Here is a 20368-nt window from a genome sequence, read left to right on the forward strand (position 1 = left end):
TAATACACACAACAGTAAACACTATCAAACAACACACAACACTAACACACAGCACCAAACACTAAACATTTTAATGTTATATTAATGTTTTATAGAAAATGAACGTTGTGACCGTGTGCCATTTTGTTCTGCACTAAAAAAGAGGATGTTATAGGATTTAGACAGTAATTTGCCATTAAACGGGGATGTTATTAACGTTAAGTGGGCGGAGCCACTGCAAATATAAGAAAGAAAGCAAAGAAAAGAACAATATACCGAAGGCAGGACGATAAAGTGTGTTATTGAGTCGCTACAGTATTTTAGTGAATATGTTCTGATGCGAGTGTTTCAGATCAGCTGAATGTTTTTCTGTAGCCGCTGGGGTTCCGGCTACACGACCACAGCATCAGCATTTTCAGCACATTAGCATTAGCGTTTCAGGCCATCAGCGGCTTTAATTCCTCACTGTGTCTCAGTATGGGAATTAACCCGCCATGTGCTACTGAAATGACCTGAACATTCCCGCTGGAATAACACCACACCGCCGTGTGGAGCACATTTATAATGGAGTCACATCAAGGAGAAAAGGGAAATTCCTGTATGTGGGTCAACTTTTTTCTTAAAACGCAATGAAACACAAACTATATGTTCCTGAGGTTCTATCTCCCCAGAACCTTATGTACCTACAGTCTTATGTTCCCAGGAATCATATTTTCCAATGACCCAGTATTCACACTCCCAGAACCTAATATTTCCAGAGCCCTATTTTCCCAAGACAAGGTTCTCATGCTCCTGTTGTTCCAGAGTCCTAGGTTCTCAGTCTGGTCATATGGCCCATGACTCTATACTTTAAGCACTCGATTTTCTCAGGATCCTGTTTTCTCAGCACCCTATGTTCCCCGGATCATATGTTCTCAAGGTTGTATGCTCTCAGAGTCCTATGTTCTAAGCATTCCATTTTCTCATGGTTCTATGTTCTAAGCATTCCATTTTCTCATGGTTCTATGTTCTAAGCACTCCATTTTCTCATGGTTCTATGTTCTAAGCACTCCATTTTCTCATGGTTCTATGTTCTAAGCACTCCATTTTCCCATGGTTCTATGTTCTCAGGATCCTATATGCCCAGGATCCTATGTTCCCAGTGCAATATGCTACCAATGTCCTATGTTCTCAGGGCTCTATGTACTCAGAATTGTATGTTCTTAAGGTCATATATTCATAGAATTGTGTGTTCTCAGGGTTTTATCCACCCCATGCTCCCAGGATCCTAAGGTTGTTCTCATACACAAACTTTGGGGACAATCCTAAGTTCCCAGAGTTCTATGTATCTTGGGCTCTCAATATGTTCTCAATATCCTATGGCCATATGACCCTCAAACCAATTTTCCCAGGACCCCATGTCCACAAGGCCTTTTTTTCCCAGGTTCCCATACTCCCCGGGTTTAATATTTTCAGGATCCTATGTTCTCAAAGTCCCATGGTCATATGGCCCAGTACCCTATGTTCCTATCTTCCAAGCACCTTAAATACCCAGGGTCCAGATCAGGGTCACATTCCCAGGGTTCTAGCGTCACATGGTCATATAGAACAGGATCTTATGCTTTCCTGTGTTCTGTGAGAGTTAAATTAAAGAGTGAGTGGAAATTAAAGAGCAGTGAAATGAACTTCATGTAACCCATTGGGAATTGATCATTCAGAATAGTTTAGCTATTTGGGTTTTGATAGCATGGTGCTAACACAGTGGTGAAGGTTCTGCTCTAGTCACCCGAATGTTGTGTGTTCTAATCCCAGGACTTGAACGCTCAGACAACATTCTGCTTCACCGGTAGGTTTCTCCAGGGTAAAAGCGTGTGTAAGTGTGTTGGGGACTGGGGTGACACACCTTCCGCTCGGGCCAGTTGTACTTCTCAAAAACCTCATCGTACATTTTAGTGGCTCCATCCGTCACCAGCATGATGGCCCGACTGCACACGCTCCCACGGCCTGCTTGGTTAAACTACACACACACACACACACACACACACACACACAGGTGAGATGTGCATTGATTTAAAATATCTGTTAACAGTATATGCTGCTCATCATTCTTACAGTATACAAACACCAGTGCTCTACTGTCTCTACTGTACTGTGTGTGTGTGTGTGTGAGTGTGTGTGAATGCAGTATGCTATGTAATCTGAGCCTCAGGCTGCAGCACTCTCGAGATGATGAAGTTGTTGAAAATCTTCGTGCGTCCGCACCTCACCGTGAATGATCATCAATCTGATGGATTAAGATCCATGGCAGTAATTAACTAGCTTATTGACCCACGACAGAGAGAAGGTGGCAACTGAGAGCTGCCATCGTATGCCAGTGAAAGCCGTGTAGAGACGCGCACACACACACTCACAGATCACATGCACGCAGTGCAACTTTGCCCATCCATATGGTCAGGGTGTACGACGTCAGACATTCAGGATGGAAGGAAGGGTGAGAGGGAGAGAGAGAAAGATGGAAAGAGGTGGAAAGAGATGGAGAAAGTGTAGACATGATGTAGAAAGATGTCTACAGAAAACTGGAAAAACGAAGGAAGGAAAGAAAGGTGGGATGCTGAGAGACAAAAAGAGAGAACAGGGAGAGAAATAAGAGAGAAAAGAGATGGAGGAAGACAGGAAGTGAGAGCCAATGAAAGAAAGAATCACACACACACACACACACACACACACACACACACACCATCCCATTAGACCACCGCTCTTGTTCATTACCATATTTATTCGCTTGCTTTAATGAAAGTGACAAATACAGATATTGTGCATTTCTCCTTCTGTCATCCCTCTTCCATCTCTCTCTCTCTCATTCTCTCTCTCTCTTCTCTCTCTACCATCCCTCCTCTGCTCTTCCTGTTCCCCCACTCTACCCTCCCTCCATCCCTCTCCACTCGTCTGAGAAAGAGAGATAAAACGGGTCAGTGGACTGCCTTTGACCACTATCTCCTTTGCGTTGCATTCTCTCCAGTGTGCCTGTTAATCAGTGATGTTAATTACTGCTATTAATCACAGAGTGTCTCAGAGAGGCAGAGGAACAGGATAACACACACACACACACACACACACACACACACACACACACACACACAAAACAAGGATCCTTTTCCCAGCGCCGGGGATCTCTAGCAGAAATTGGTTTAAAAGAAATTGTGTTGGATTCCACACGAGCCCCGCCCCTCATCCTAATTTTAACCAATCAGAACTTTACATAAAGCTCGCAAATCACACATTTGTGATACAAGATCACGTAGCTGAAGCGGCCAGTGGTAGTATGTTGTTCTACCCATGAATAAAATCAGTTTCAACACTGCCTTTAATGTGTGTGTGTGTGTGTGTGTGTGTGTGTGTGTGTGTGTAAGACAGAATCACCTCATTGAGAATTGTGAAAGCTTCAGTTAGAGCGTCTCCCAGCAGCCCCATGCCTTTCGCAAACAGCCGGTCCAGATGAGCTCGGAAATGCTGAGGAAGAAACGACAACTCGGCTTTAAAGAACATCCTCCACTCGCAGTGAGGTGAGAACACACAAAGAGCTGCTTTACTCCGTTCGAATAAAAACATAAAAGAGTCAAAAGAAAGGAAGAATGAAAAGTGAGCGAGTAAATGGGTGAATGAATGAATGAGTGAATCCATTAATTAGTGAATGCGAGAATGGACGAGTGAATGATAGTGAAAGCGAGTGAATGAATGAGTGAGTAAGTGTGTGAACAAACAAAAGAATGAACAAACGAATGATTGAATGAAGGAGAGAGTGAATGAATGTGTTAGAGAGTCTCACATCTTTGTTGGTTTTGTCGGCCTGCACCAGAGTTCCATTCAGACACGGTTCCACGTAATGAACCTCCTGATTGTACTGCAGCATCACACACACACCAGAGAGACGTGAGTAGCACCCTCACTCACTCACTCACTCACACACACACTCATTCACTCACACACTCACTCACTCACTCACACACACACTCATTCACTCACATACACACACACACACACTCATTCACTCACACACTCACTCACTCACATACACACACACACACTCATTCACTCACTCATTCACAAACACTCACTCACACACACACTCACTCACTCACTCATTCACTCACACACTCACTCACACACACACTCACTCACTCACACACTCACTCATTCACACACTCACTCACTCACACACTCACTCACTCACATGCACACACTCACTCACACGCGCACACACACTCATTCACTCACTCATTCCCAAACACACTCACTCACTCACACACTCACTCACTCATTCACACACTCAATCACACACACACACTCACTCACTTACACACACCTTCACTCACACACTCACTCATTCACTCACACACTCATTATTTCATTCAATCACTCATTTACTCAATCTCTCACTCACTATAACTCACTCATCCACTCACTCCCTCATTCTCTTACTCACTCAGTCACTTATTCACACACTGACTCACTCTCACCCTCACTTATTCACTCACTCACTCACTCACTCATTCCCTCTCTCATTCACTCCCTCACTCTCTCCCTCACTTATTCACTGACTCACTCACTCACTCACTCATTCCCTCTCTCATTCACTCCCTCACTCTCTCCCTCACTTATTCACTGACTCACTCACTCACTCATTCCCTCTTTCATTCACTCCCTCACTCTCTCCCTCACTTATTCACTGACTCACTCACTGACTCACACACTCCCTCAGTACACACTGTACATTAACATTACACCCTGTCGTGTGTTGTTACACACAGCGATGATGTTGAAGAAGTCGTCGTCTCCCAGCGTATCCAGGATGGAGGAGACGGTCTGCCGGGCGATGGTGAGCCGGAGACCCTTCATACTGCCGCTCACATCCACCAGAATCACCACGTCCTTCGGAGACGTAGCTGCCTGGATGTACCTGAGGAGAAAAAACAGACTCGTCATGAGGCTATAAACACCGCACTACGCTCAGAGCTTTCTTTCTTCCTTCCTTTCTCCCTTCGTCTCTCACTTCCTCTGTCTTTTTATCTCCAAACTTAACTTCTGTTACAAAAGTGACCAAGTTTTAATACAATTTGTGTTTATGTTTAATGTTGTGTCACATTAATTGGGCGGGCTAACTAAGGGTTCTTTAAGAGTGAATAATTATGGGTTCTTAGCTACTTGGAACCCTTTCTGACAGGGAAATACTCCAAACAGGGTTCCACCAGAGGGATAAACACCAAACCCTTTACAGGGAGACTTTTCTAAGAGTGTACATGGAGTGTATGTATGTATATATATATATATATTCCTGGCTCGTACCATTTTCTGTTGCGGCAGTCGAATGAGATGACTCCGTGTTCATCAGGATACCATTTCACACCTGTAGGGAGGAAAAAACACACCATCGTTGTGCTGATGATTTTTTTTTATTATTCCAAGTGACACAAAATTCAGCTAAAGGCTTCTGAACGGTTATGAAGCCCTTTCTTCGGGTTACTCCTGGCTAGGTTACTACGGCACATTTGTGTTTGGTACGTACAGGAGGAGGTCATTCATTTGTAATTTAACAGAGAGAAAAATGACAAAATTCAATTTTATAATTTGATTGAAGGTCTTCTTCCACAGGACAAATAGCCGTCCTTTCACTTTTGCAGTGTTATCAAAATGCAGAGTTAAATCCCTACATACATCGGATAGGTCTCTCGCTCAGAATTTACTCCAAATGAAAACAATGAACCGTTTACTGTATCTCTGTAACGAAGGGATTACAGTAAATGTATGACTTTCTGACAGTTTCGTGTTACGTGAGCAAAACTATTCCGTGGATTTGAGGGAATTTAAAGGGTTAAATAACTCATTTGTAGTACAGAATATAGAGTTTTGATCTGTTCAGGTGGAAAGAAAAATCTATACACTGACAAAATGAGACACGTTAGATACATGTCTGAAATATTTCTACCTACGGCTTTCGTATAATCACCTATAAAATATCAATATCATATTGACTGCATGATGTACGGTGTGTAAAGTTGATTAATTTGAGCATTCTCTCTCTCTCTCTCTCTCTCTCTCTCTCTCTCTCTCTCTCTAATGGCCTGTAAAAATAAATCGTTAGCAACATCACTAGCAAATGTCCCTTTCTCTCTCTCTCTCTCTCTCTCTCTCTCTCTCTCTCTCTCTCTCTCTATCTCTCTCTCACACACACACACACACACACACACACTGCATACCTGGGTATTGTCTGAAAAAGCCTTTAGCACTTCCAAAATACTGCCAGATGAGTGAGGGGTCCTTCTCGAAATTATCCACAAACACTTTATTCAGCGCCTCAGACCAGTACACACCGTTTACTATATCAGGATCTGTAAAGACAGAGATTTGTTTTAAAAGGGTTTGGAGAAATTTACTCATAGTCTGTAACCCGCTGAACAGCGATTTAAGAGCTTGCTTATTTATGTAGGCAAAGTTTTGTACTAAAGTTTTGGCACCCCTGGACAAATGACATGTTTTTACAGTCTTGTAAAGTCTACTGAGCATGTAAGCATCATTTAATTAAATACGTGCATATCTCATAGGAACTGTACGTGGAGCTCCTGCAGTTGTGTGTGTGTGTGTGTGTGAGAGAGAGAGAGAGAGAGAGAGAGAGAGAGAGAGCGTGCGTTCCGGCCGTTCTGCGCCATTAAACAACATTATTAACTGATTTCGCCCCAGATCACATGACTGCTGTAATGCTGCAGCTCGTTACGGTAGTATCACTGTTCATAAACTCTAAGACTATGAAAAATAAAAGTCATGATATAACCTCCAGCCAGCACACTCTCTGTTCCCGCCGCACTTATACACCACGTAACAGTGCGAGGGTTCGGTTATTCATTTAGAGAAACTTCTAGAATACTGTTTCATCCACTACTAAACACAGAACAATATTCTGAGGTGCAGAATAATAAATACCGCAGCCTGATTTCAAAATCTGTTACTGCTGTGGTGCTGTTTCCAGCCTTTTCACATTTTCTGGTCGTCGTATATTGCCGTGGCTCTTTACGGAGAACAGTAAACATCCCTGAAAAGGGAAAAAGGGAAAACCTCTTGAAAACGCTTGACCTTTGACCTTAATTTCCCTTTCTCCAACAGCGAGGACTGTGATCACCTCATTCCCTTTCTTCCCTTTAATGAAGTCGAACAATAAAAGACCATTATAGACACGCACACAAAGAAACTACAGTGACAGAGGACACTGAGGAGTGACCACACACACACACACACACACACACACACACACACACACACACACACTGTCTCTCTCTCTCTCGCTGGGTGATTACTGACCTGTAGTGGGGAGCTGACGATAAGCTAATCTTCTCCAGATCAGTGGAGCAGGACTTTAACATCTCACACACACACACACACACACACACACACACACACACACACACACACACAGTATCTCTCACTATGCGTGAAGGTTTTATGTCTACTGTATGTATAAAGTGCATACCCCTGTGAATGATGTGTGTAGAAACATAACCCTGTATATACACTAGGGAGTTAATGATGTCACTTCCTGATTGTCCCTTGTGCATGTATTAAATGTATTTTAAAATGATAAGAAATACAACAAAAAAACAAAACCAAACGTAAGTAGGAAGTGAAGTGGAGAATATCACTACGTTCACATTAGTTTGTTTTGTAATGACTGCTGCTGCTGCCTTTGGGCGTGGCCTGTGTTTTGTTCAGTGCCAATGAGGGTTAGGGTTAGGGTTACACACATTTTTTTTAAAAACCTGCTCGACTGTACTAGCTGCTAGAAGCCGCTACTTCAGGATAAGATTAAACCACGGATATTCGTTTTTCTTCCATTTGTGTGTCAGACAGTAAAAGGGAACTAGCTGCAGGTAGGAGCTAAAGATGTGAGTGAGGAACTGAAGAAACGTCGGACCCCACACACACACACACCCACACACACACACACATACACGGTGCAGCATTGGTCCCAAAGATCATTCAAGACAGTGTCATACGTCTATTTCCATAGAATTGGGAAGCTCTCAAGAAATCCAAGAAATGTTCTAAAGCCACTCATTTCCACTTTGTAAAAATGGAGACGATCTCCATCGCAAATGTCAACATGGCTGAAACCACAGCTCCGTGTCACAGAAAAACCATCGCTCGCCTGTCACTTTGTGAGCTGTGATGGCAAGGTAAGAGCTGTGTGTCCTGCTCACCTTTGTTGTACATGTTGGTGGGGACCTGCACCACGCTCAGACTCAGGTTTACTGACAGGTTGTTAAAGTGATCGTTTGGCTCCAGGATAAACTCTCCTCCCAACTCCACGCTGTTCCCGTCCTCATCCACTTCGTTTATCAGGACTGCATTAAAGTACTCGTACTGCACACACACACACACACACACACACACACCTTTAACATGCTTCAAAATCCATTCAAAGGCAGCAGAAAGACTACATTACGTAGCTTCCTTTCGACACTTTCAGATCATTGTGCTGTCCACACTTCATCATCAGGATACACACCTTTCACCTGGACACACATCTTTCACTTCTGTCTGGATTAACTTAGCTTCCTTCTGTCTGATCATCCGGTTGCTTAACCAGCTTTCATTGTGACGTTTGTACAGAAAAGTGCTGTATGAGTGAGGATTATTAAACAAGGTTCTTTTAAAAGTCAACAGGGAAAAAAAATAAAAATCTGCAGGCTCATGAAATGTTTTTGATGACAGATCTACGATGGTGTGTGTGGCGTCGCATTCGGTTCAGTTCAGTTTTAATTGTCGCTATAGAGGAGAGGAGAGGAGAGGAGAGGAGAGACGGGAAGAGGAGGGAAGAGAGGAGGAGTGGAGTAAGGGAAAGTAGAGGAAGAATAGACGGCTGTCGTCCTCCTGAAGTCCAGCAGTGACAGCTCATCTCACGGCTCGACGCTCCTGTAACACGCTCAGAGGGCTGAGAGAGAAAATGTGCACACACAGCAGATCTGTACTCTAACTGCTGTCACAGGGAGTGTGTTTCTCTCTCTCTCTCTCTCTCTCTCTCTCTCTCTGTCTATCTCTCGCTGTCTATCTGAAGATAACGGTACTAAACAGGTACACTGACAAAAATGATTCAGTGCTTCAGTAAATATGACAGAAACAAATCTGTGCTTTTTTACACTAAAAGAAAATGATTAGAATTATTTAACGGCTTTCAGTTCTGCACCGAATGATTTCATCTCAAACCCACTTTACTTACTTTACTGGGGTCGAATTTATTATTATTTTTAAGTGATCAAAAAAAAATTAGAAATTAGATTCGAAGTTCACGTGATCTGATATACTTGCATACTAAAGTAGGGGCGTGGCTTATGAACTGGATTTGCGTATGCATTTGCACGGTAAACTGATTTAACGTTAAGGTATTAGTTGCCCTTAAGTAGTAATGATGTTTGTTTGTTTGTTTGTTTGTTTTTGATGATTTGTTTACTCTGACTCTGATTCTTTTTACAGGGTTGAAATGCGTCTAGTCCATCTGAGCTTTCTTGCATGGAGTAGGCTAGCTACATGACATTTTCTTCAAACGAGGGAATAAAAAAAGTTTCATTTAGGCCAAGTTGCTTTATTTGTGCAGTTTAACTCAGGTCATGTTTACTGATTTAAAGAAGACAGAGAGAGAGAGAGAGAGAGAGAGAGAGAGAGATGCTAGTTAAATGTACTATGTATGATGAGAATACTGCATGGTGCCATGCTTTTCTTGAGGAAATCTCACTCGGGGACAGTTTGGAACAGTTATTTGTCGGTGATTAGTGAGAGTGATACTGTAGCAGAGGTAAAGTGGTGCAGTAGACGCCATGGAATTTTTTTAAAAAATTAATATAATAAACATAATAAAGTGAAATATTTCCAGCCCGCGCGCGACACGCTTCATATTGCGTCATTTTCCTGCAGAACCTCTTTCTATTTTTTTTTCTCTTTACATTGGAGAGAATTTATTAACGAATTCATTATTCCAGGGAAGCCGCCATCACTTTTTTTTTTTTTTTTTTTTTAATGCAATTTGCTCCGGTGAATTTTCCATTTAGGGCTCGGACACGACATGTCATTAATCTTAAACCTGAGTCTGGAGCAGTGCAGCTGCCGAGTTCCCACTCGAACCAAACCTCCATGATGTGTGTGTGTGTGTGTGCGTGTGTGTGTGCTGCACGCTGCGCGTGCGTGCGTGTCAGACCGCGTGTCAAACCGGGGTGCACTTACACGCAGCTCGGTCACGAATTAGGTCGAACATTTCTGTCAAACCCTCTGTACATCCTAAAATGCTCAAGCAGAATGAAAATCATTAAAAACGCTTTTTAATGCGCGGAAAACAACGAGCTGCAAATTTATTATTATTTTTTAAAATAATATATTCATATTGAATTTATTGGGTTATTGTTTTGTTTGCACACAAAATGTTTGAAGATGTTTTTGTTTTTTTTCCTCACACACATCAAGGCACGTTAAGATTGTTTTATTATAAAAGATAATACGTGTATAATATGGAAAAAGGCTTGAGGTGAAAATACATTTATATTTATATTTATATTTATATTTATATTTATATTTATATTTATTGCATGGAGTCATTCTTTTGATAGTAGACATTTGTCTAAAGGATCAGAAACGAGTTGGAGATTTTTCTGGTTGTGATTTAACCGCAATGAGCTGTTTACTTATCATGGGTTTATACACTACAGAAAAAAAGGTACTAAAGGGTACCCTTCCGTGTCTCTGGACCGGAACCATGACGTGTGCAGCTTTAGTGTGTACCTGGACAGGTGCATGGAGTGTATTTAAAAGCTACTTATGTAGCCTATAAAAGTAGTACACTATAGCCACACTTCCAGGTGAAAGACCTATTAGACTACCACCTCAGCGACACTGAAGAACCTCATTAGACTGGGTTTATTTTTGATTTCTTCTCAGTGGATAGTGTTTATAGGTTATTATACACAAGGTAAGAGTGGGAGAGATTTGATGTCGCTGTGTGTGTGTGTGTGTGTGTTCGTGGTTGTTTTGGCATTTTAAAGCTTGTTAACATCATTTAACAAAAGCATATATCCCCCAGGCTTTTCTGAATGCCATGCACATGTCCGGAGGCAGATCTCACCTGCAGGTCGGGGTTCTCCTCATGCTGTAGGTGCGCCTCCTCCGCAGCCTCCACCAGCCTCTGCAAAGGGAAAACCATGTGTAACTCTCCACTGCATGAGGCTGGGTCATATTTCAGATGGTAAACTCTGAGGTTGTGTGTGAGTGTGTGTGTGTGTGTGTGTGTGTGTGTGTGTGTGTGTGTGTGTGTGTTACAGTTATTTCCTAATTAGCATCACACTCGTGCGAACTGACCTGACAAGTCCATGTGATCCAATCAAACAAACAATTATTTAACCTACTTACAGGGTAATTGAGGTCTCTGGTCTATTAGTGGGTCTCCTTAGCGTGTGTGTGTGTGTGTGTGTGTGTGTGTGTGTGTGTGTGTGTGTGTGTGTGTGTGTGTGTGTTACTGCCGGAGGACAAGAAATTAAAATGTCGCAGTAGGGGTCGGTGGAAATGGGTGCAATGTAAACAAAAGTCCAGGCACTGTAGACCTGGAACTGGATTTATTATTATTATTATTATTATTATTATTATTATTATTATTATTATTATTATTATTTGACAATCAATTTGCAATTTCCCTTTAAAACGTTTTCCATTTCTGGAGCAAACGCTTAATGATAAATCATTTTTCTATTTCTATTCCAAATAACAGCCTTTCCTGTGCTGTATTTCCCTGGTCACCGTGTTGTTCGGATTTGAAGAACATGTTATTAGCCTGTAAAAAATAAATAAATAAATAAATAAATAAATAAAATTCTATACATAACCTTTATTTTCCCAACATGGATAATTTACCCGCTTGTTAAGTTAAGGAAGATGGTGGAGGGGGGATCAATCATAGAAACCAAAGATGCATCCTATTCATTTTTTTTTTTTTTTTTTTTAAATAAACCTCTATTTGAAAAAAGGACAGGTTTTCATCCTGAGCTTAAAGCTTAAACTCTTTGAAATCCTCAAACTTAGCTTTTATCCAGTTAAACAGAATATATATCTGGTATTGCATTGGTAATAAAAAATAATAATAATAAAAAAAATTTTAAAAATATAAAAAGATTGGCTGAGTTAGAATATAAAAACTAGCTGATTACAATGTACTAGCTACAAAGGCTTCATATATATATATATATATATATATATATATATATATATATATATATATATATATATATATATATATATATATATATACTTTATTTGCTTTTTTGCACAAATTGGATTTTTTTTATTACATCTTGATGTTCATATCGGTTTTGTAGATGTTTGTTTAATATCTACAGTTTGTGTACTGAGGTGCTCACACACACACACACACACACACACACACACACACACACACACACTCTCTCTCTCTCTCTCTGCAGGTGGGATCTCTCTCTCTCTCTCTCTCTCTCTCTCTCTCTCTCTCTCTCTGTAATTCCGGTGCGACGCTGCGGCTCCGCGATAACGGGATTTCTATCCCATCAATAACACACATCACATTCAGATATAAAGACAGGAACAGCAGCATGGCGTGGGGACACGTTTACACACTCATTTATACACCATGATTTATACACATCCGCTACAAAAAAAAGACTGCAGATTTAACCGCGGAATGAAATGAAATGAAATAAAGGAGAAACGTATTTTACTTAGACAAAAAAAAACAACAAAATTAAGAAGGTCATCCTGCAGTAGAGGTATAGTCAAATAGGTTATAAGTAACTAAGTACATATAATAATAATAATAATAATAATAATAATAATAATAATAATAATAATAATAATAATAATAATTAAAGGCACAGAGCTGCTCTGGAATTAAACATGTATTTGTGTATCTAAATGTATTGTGTATTATAATATTTTACTCCACTGGAGTATCATAAGTTAATAACTAGCTAATGGACGGACTGGTTTTGTCTGAAATCCGAGCACAGAAGTTATAGTTTAGTTTTAAATGAAATGCACAGCTGCTTGCTCCAGTGTCTCGTTTTAATTGAAAATTGCTCAGACCACACACACCCCATAGCAGCTGATTGGCCATATCACTTATTTCATAAATGATATACTCTTCGGAAAATATCCTAAGTTTGTGCTGAAACAGCAGAAGAAGAATTTCCCCTTGATCATTTCGGATTTTACTGCCACCAGATGAACACTGCAACCTTGCTGACAGATGGATCCAGTTGTAGCCCAGATGTAAGAAATGAAATGCTTGTTATTGTTGTAAAAACATGAGCTTCATAATCAGTATGTGTACTTATCTATAAGCTGTATCATTTTGTTACTAATTAGATTAATAACCTCTAGCAGTCGTAGCATGGTTAGCGTTAATATACAGTTCATTGCACCTGTTATTTAAAAAATACTCAGTTAAGATTCTGAAGAATTTTGCGTCCCTATACATAGAGTTACTGGGTAATCCGTTCCACTAGCCTACTTCAAAAATATGTTAGATGCTACACTAGCAGCTAATATAATATCATGTAATTAGGGGTAATGCTAATGCGTGCAAGAATAAAGGAACTGCAGTCTGTTTCAGTAATGTGTTAACATCACCACTGGCTGTGCAAGCAAGCGTGTTGACTCAGACTCACTTCTGGACCTGTACATAGTACTGACTCAGACTTACTCCTGATGAACCTTTAGACGGTACTGACTCAGCGTCAGTCCTAAACTTAGGGAGGGTACTGACTCAGAATTGCTCCTGAATTTATGAAATATGCTGACTCAAACTCACTCCTGAACCCAGAGATTGTACTGACTCAGACTCACCCCTGAACCCAGAGTTGGTACTGACTCAGACTCACCCCTGAACCCAGAGGTGGTACTGACTCAGACTCACTCCTGAACCCAGAGGTGGTACTGACTCAGACTCACTCCTGAACCCAGAGTTGGTACTGACTCAGACTCACCCCTGAACCCAGAGGTGGTACTGACTCAGACTCACTCCTGAACCCAGAGGTTGTACTGACTCAGACTCACTCCTGAACCCAGAGGTTGTACTGACTCAGACTCACTCCTGAAGGCAGAGGTTGTACTGACTCAGACTCACTCCTGAACCCAGAGGTTGTACTGACTCAGACTCAACCCACACACCAACCAAAGCTCCACTTGACTCCTGAACCCAGGGAAAGTGCTCAGATTCCCCTCACTCCAGGACTGGTATTTCAGGTAAACTTCAGACATGAGTTTGTGCCAACTCAAACTCATGAATCCAGAGACTCTGCTGACCCAGACTCACTAATGAATTCATGGAATGTGCTGAGTCAGACTGACTCCTGAACCCACAGAATGTTCTAGAGGCCCAAACTGGTGCCTGAACTCCAAGAATGTACTGAAGGCTCAGATTGACCATGAACACCGTTTTCTAAAACGTTCAGACTCACTCCTGAACCTTGATGGTTTTAGGAAAACTCAGACTCTGTGCTGACCCTACCACCAATACTGACTCAGACTCACTCAGGAACTCAGACTGTACTGAATGCTCATACGAACCCGTGCGGCTTGTGCTTTGCTGCGGAACATTTCGGCCATTTTCTCAGAGATGCTCTGCACCAGCCTGGCTCCGTCAGCCTCCTCCATCCGAACTGTGCGCTCGTACTCCTTACATTTCTGAAGGGATACAAGCAAGAACAACCTCATCAGGCAAAGTCAAATGATAACACCGAAATATTACTTTGTTTCATGGTTTACTCATTTCTGGTAAAGAGATAAAAAATGTAGGTAGATAGACAGTCTTGACAGTTTATCTCCAACCATGTGAGTGAGTGAGTGTGTGTGTGTTCTCTGTCATGATCTGAGCAATAGGACCTGATACAATTTCAGATATTGCAGGATTAAATTAGATCGTACAGATCAATGACAAAACGTTGCAGGCACAATGAATGAGATTAGACCTGGATTAGACCTGAGCCAAATCCCAAATCTCCCTTGACTTCCTGAACAAGTGCACAACCTATGAATTAATAACTTCGAAACTCAATAGATAATATACATTTGGGAGTTTAGCCTACTGTATGATCTGTTCCTGTGGGAAGCATGGTGGTGAGGTGGGTAGCATGTTCATCTCACAGCTTCAGGGTTTAGGGTTCGGGAAGTTCTGTAGGCACTCTCCATGTCCTCATGGGTTAATGCTGGAGACTCTGGTGTCTTCCCACCTGGCTACTCTAAAGTGGCAATAGGTGTGAATGAGCAAGTATGTCCCATTCAGGGTGCCAGGTTTTCTCAGGATAGGACCTAATGCAACCCTGAAGGAATAACATCGTATACCAAGTTCGCTGAAGGTTCATTTCAGGGTGAGTAAGCAGAGTATGGACTTGAGGACCACGAAGGGCAAACTGTTCCCGAGATTCCCAAATCTCATCACACCAAAAACCAAAGATTGTAGAAACTGTAAAATAGATGTTTCAAGGTTGAAACTCTGGTCAGGATCTCTGGTCGGCAACTGAGATGCCTTCAGTGTCGATAACCGGCTCCACAACCTCAGCTCTCTGACTGGTTGAAAAGCTGCTGCAATTCGTGCAATTGCTTGAAGAGCAGACTGACAAGGGGCGGGTCGACGTCTGCACCAGAAGAAGAAGAAAAAAAACACGGTTTGGGGCTTGAGCCACACGTGGACGGAGAGTAATTGAAATGGAGTCTGAATGTAGGGGAAAGATAATAACGCGTCAAGCCTGGGTGGCTCAGGATAATGAGCTACATTTCAGACAATGCTGAGCCTGCAGAACACACACACACACACACACACACACACAACATGCTTTCAACACAGTGCAGGCATACTGAACACAACCACCTAGACAAAAATGCACATTTTTACACTAAAGATATTATACAAAATTTTATAAACCACTTTCACACACATAAACCCCCCAAACACACACAATATAGCAAACATCTGTTCTGTTCTTTTATGGGCAACAAAGCAACAAATACTCCACAAATCCAGACGCGTGTTCCTGCACTGAGCGCTCGAGCCCACACCGCCCCGAACACACAATACACATCCCATTACAGTGAGAAGGAGTCGAGGTGGTGGGGGGGGAGTTACTGAGGTGGAACACTTCATTTCACGCCTGTCCTCCCCTCCCTTCCCCACATCCCATCTTTCTCTCCTTTCTCTCCTCACTCTCTCTCTCTCTCTCTCTCTCTCTCTCTCTCTCACTCTCTCTCTCTCCCTCCACCATGCTGTAATTCACAGGCCTTCATCAGTAGCCATGATCGTCCTGCTGGCTCGGGTAATGAGAAGAAGAGCCACCCCGTTTTTCAGGAGCTGTCAGATGCATCTGCTTCGTTTACAACAACATTTAGAAGTCTTATTCTCTCCGGATATAAATTGTGTTGTAACTGATATTACTACTATGATATTACAAATTTTTATCTTCTTGTGTTGCTACGATATTGTATTTTTTTTTTTTTTTTAAATAATTAACTCAGAAGTTCAAACCCAGAATTATAGAATTATCTTTGATTGTTCTTTAAGAGTTCGATGGATAACTAAGGGTTCTTAGCATCCAGCTGGTTAGAAACCTATGTAATAGGGAAAGCTACAGCTATGGTTTTGGACTGAGGATGTACAAGCATACTCTTATGTACGTAACATTTATCAGGGTCTCTTTAGGAGAACAGGTTCTGTGTAGAACCCTATAACAGTGTGCTTTACTATCACTGAGGATGCGAACAAGCCTTTATCATCCAATGAACTCTTAAACAATCCGTCAAGAACGCTTTGTTTTTAAGAGTGTACCGAGTACCAAGCTAAATATTAAATGTGTGACAGGTTCTATTCATTAGGATAATTTTTTGTAGCACACATTTACCCAGTTAATATGTTAAAAAAAGGGTTCTTCAAGGTTTTTTTTTTAAGGGTTCAATGGATAATTAATGGTTTTAGCATCCTTAAAGGGTCCTAGCTCTGATTAGAAAACATTCTTTTGTAGAAAACGCTGCAGAAACAGCTTTCCTATTGCTATCTTCTGAATGGTACAGATTTTTATCTCAGAAGCACAAAAGGAAAAAAGCTCCCTACGTAGGCTATTCCCGAAGAGAACTATCGTGCAGGGATACCGATATTTTGAAGTGTTAATGCTAACGTTTTAATGATCGTTATAATTATTATATTGTCATTCATTGCATGGAACATCCTGATTTTGTCGAGTGACAGGGGTCACATTTACACACTGCTCCAGTTATTCAATTTATCTTTTCCTGGCTGATTCTGTCCAGAGAGAATTGGAGATGAGACGAGAAAAAGCTCAGTGTGTAATGAGCCGTAACCAGAACACACACTCTCACGCACACACACACACACACACACACACACACACACACACACGGTAACAGCTGAGTCTCTCTGACGCACACCTGAGTCTTTTCCAACCGAACCGTCTGTGTGCAGCTGAGCGACTGAGAGGCTACCGAACACAAAACACTTCACCCTGAAGCTACGCTGTGTGTGCTGTGTCTGAGTGCTTACAGGACATCACACTTGAGAGAGAGAGAGAGAGAGAGAGAGAGAGAAGGAGCAATAAATAAATGAATAAAGAAAAAGCATGCAGAAAGGAACGAATGAATTAAGAGAGAGAGAGGCAGAGAGAGAAAAAGGAAATGGATGAAAAGAAGAAAAAGAAGTACAGCATGACAGATAGAGAGAAAGACTGAGGAGCGAAAGATGCAGTTAAGGCTCTGGGCTAGTGATCGAAAGGGCTGACCTTCAGCCCAATTCTCAGTTGCTTTGGATAAAAGTATTTGCCATATAAAGCTGAGCTGTCTTCTATACCCTTAAAGGGTCTTCAGTTATCCGCCTGGACAAACCTTCAGAGTTTCTATGTGTGTTCAGGTTCAGAGTGTTTCCCTATCAGCATCCCAGGTGATCTTCTAGAAGATCGCGCCTAATAATTCTGGGTTTTGACTACAATGTCATAGTGAGGCAAGAAGATAGAATTAGAGATAGGAAGAGAGAGATAGAGAGAGAGAGAGAGAGAGAGAGAGAGAGAGAGAGAATAGTGGTGTATCAATACACAAGCCTCTGCTAAGCAGAATTTCATGACAAATGTTATGTTCAAGATGCAGACCAATCTAATTGACAGCCTCATAACAAACAATACGATATGACGTATTATCACAGCCCTAATAGATTCATAGACAGATACTGTAGATAGGGAGATAGACTTACATACATACAGACAGACAGAGAGATGGATATGCTACCACCATGACTGGACACTAACCTATTGCAGTGCATCGTGGGATTTCAGTACACTGCACAGCATCTGCATAGCTTTTTAAAACATGCCTACAAAATGGCAAACCTACACATCACAACAGTGCACTCTGTAGTGAAAATGGTGTGAGCTCTGGACAGAACGCTGGCGGAGAGACAATACCTTCTGCAGTACTTGTGAACCGGAGTATTTGGTGGCGATGGATTTGATTTCACCACCGAAAGCAGAAGCCCACAGTTTAACCCTGTGCAAAAACAGACAAGGAAAGCAGTTCATTAACCCACAACACTAAAAAAAAACAAAAAAACATTTGATATTCAGGGGATGACGTCACTGCACAGTAAAATCCCTAGTGTTGAATTAACACCCAGAGTGTGCATTTGTGTCCAATGGAACATGTTCTGTTCTGTTCTTTTCTAAATATCTTGTTAGAAAATCTTCCTAATTCAGGTTAAATGTTTGGATATACAACCATTCATGACAATTCCATCATTATGCAAATAAGTCTACGACGTCATCTGGTTACGTTTCAAGCATAGCCTACATTAGCAGTAAAAGTTGTACACAAATGTACACAAAATGCACCAAAACAGACTTGATCTTTTTTCTTTTTCTTTATTTTTTTATTTATTTATTTTTTTGAATGGCCATAAGTTTAACTGCAGAGTTTACAGAGTGAGTGTAATGAAAGTTATAGAAGCAGTAGCTACATTCAGGTTGTAGTTGCAAAACTGAACAGGTAGCCTACTGTAGTCCGTTATTTTATTTCAGTATTTCACCTCAAACACTTTTGTGACATCTAGCCTATTTGCAAGAAATGATGCAATAAACAAACAAACAAACAGATAATAACGAATTTAGCTTTTCGTCTGACTAACCCTCATACCTAATACAGTAGCCAACGACTGCAGAAGTATATCTCTATGAACTGTATATTAATTCTCCTAAATATGACACTTTGTGGGGTTTTTGTTGCTGTATTTCCGCGCTACACAGTGAACAGGTGCTCCAGCTGGCTCGCGCAGAGTTCATTCTCGGGCACGCGAGCAGGTTTTGAATTTGAATTTGAATTTGAACTTGAATGCGACGGTTAGAATCTAATAACGGTTACTTACAGGAGTGACGGCTCGGCTAAAGTACAGCAAAATGCCTTTATAAATATATATATATGTATATGTATATGTATATTCTACACATACAATAACAGCAAGCGAGATGAAATTCGGTTTCTTGCGTTAATTAATCAATATTAAAGGTAAGTAAGGTGAGTGTGGGGTTAGGTAACGTGTGCTAGTCGTGCTGTTCTGCTAGCTCGACTGGTCCGCTTTTAGCATTATCAAATAGCCTGAACAGGCTCGCAAAAGGACAAATAACTATAAATATTTACAAAATATAATCTTGCTAAGTAGCTAATTAACACCCCTGGTGCAGTCAGAGCAGGTGAAGGAGATCAGGATAAACTCCGAGACAGTTAGTTAGTGTTATTGACAGTTTACAGTAGGCCTACACAACCATGCATGGTTTATTATAAAGTATTATTATATACAGGTTATTTAGTAGCCTGTTTAATAGTTCTGACGCTCATCATCATCATCATCATCATCATCATCCCAGTTACAAGAGGAAACCTGGAAACCTTACTGGAGGTCTGAAGTTCACGAACATGTTTTTCTCTCCTAAGGTTAAATGATAAATTTCTGATGTTGTGTAGTGTATTTTGTTTGATTGTTGCATTGTTGTCGTTTTAAGCTACACATTTCAGGTCAGACGCACATTTTGTTTGGATTTATTGTCGTTTAGTTCCGCGCAAACAGAAAGGAAAATGGTTATACAGTCTGTTACCTTCTTTTGTAACACATTTCTTTGCTTTATTTTATTTTATTTTATGTATTTATTTATTTTTGAACACGGTGTTGAATGGAGGTGTTCATTCCTGCCAGCTGTGAAGTGGCACTGGAGATCTTTACCGCGTTAAATGAGCAGAAACTGCACCGTCCATTTCATTTCAGGGTGTAGTCCAGGTGCAGTTACAAACTCAGACCTCAACTCTTTATCTTTGA

The 20368-nt window shown here is 41.1% G+C and overlaps 1 protein-coding gene across 1 annotated transcript in view; it reads right to left on the reverse strand.

The window, feature by feature from the left end:
* Positions 1-18863, reverse strand: part of cacna2d3 (calcium channel, voltage dependent, alpha2/delta subunit 3) — a 45998-nt gene extending 27135 nt beyond the window's left edge. Inside the window, exons 1-10 of the mRNA XM_053653598.1 lie at positions 18471-18863; positions 14581-14697; positions 11114-11173; positions 8205-8367; positions 6213-6344; positions 5302-5362; positions 4765-4915; positions 3785-3859; positions 3379-3468; positions 1862-1975 (exon numbers count right to left, since the gene is read on the reverse strand). Coding sequence (XP_053509573.1) covers positions 1862-1975; positions 3379-3468; positions 3785-3859; positions 4765-4915; positions 5302-5362; positions 6213-6344; positions 8205-8367; positions 11114-11173; positions 14581-14697; positions 18471-18584 — 1077 coding nt within the window. The 5' untranslated portion in view covers positions 18585-18863. The remainder of the gene's footprint in view (positions 1-1861; positions 1976-3378; positions 3469-3784; positions 3860-4764; positions 4916-5301; positions 5363-6212; positions 6345-8204; positions 8368-11113; positions 11174-14580; positions 14698-18470) is intronic.
* Between the last annotated feature and the right edge of the window lie 1505 nt (positions 18864-20368).

This window comes from Ictalurus furcatus, chromosome 21 (assembly GCF_023375685.1).
Source record: "Ictalurus furcatus strain D&B chromosome 21, Billie_1.0, whole genome shotgun sequence".
NCBI lineage: Eukaryota > Metazoa > Chordata > Actinopteri > Siluriformes > Ictaluridae > Ictalurus > Ictalurus furcatus.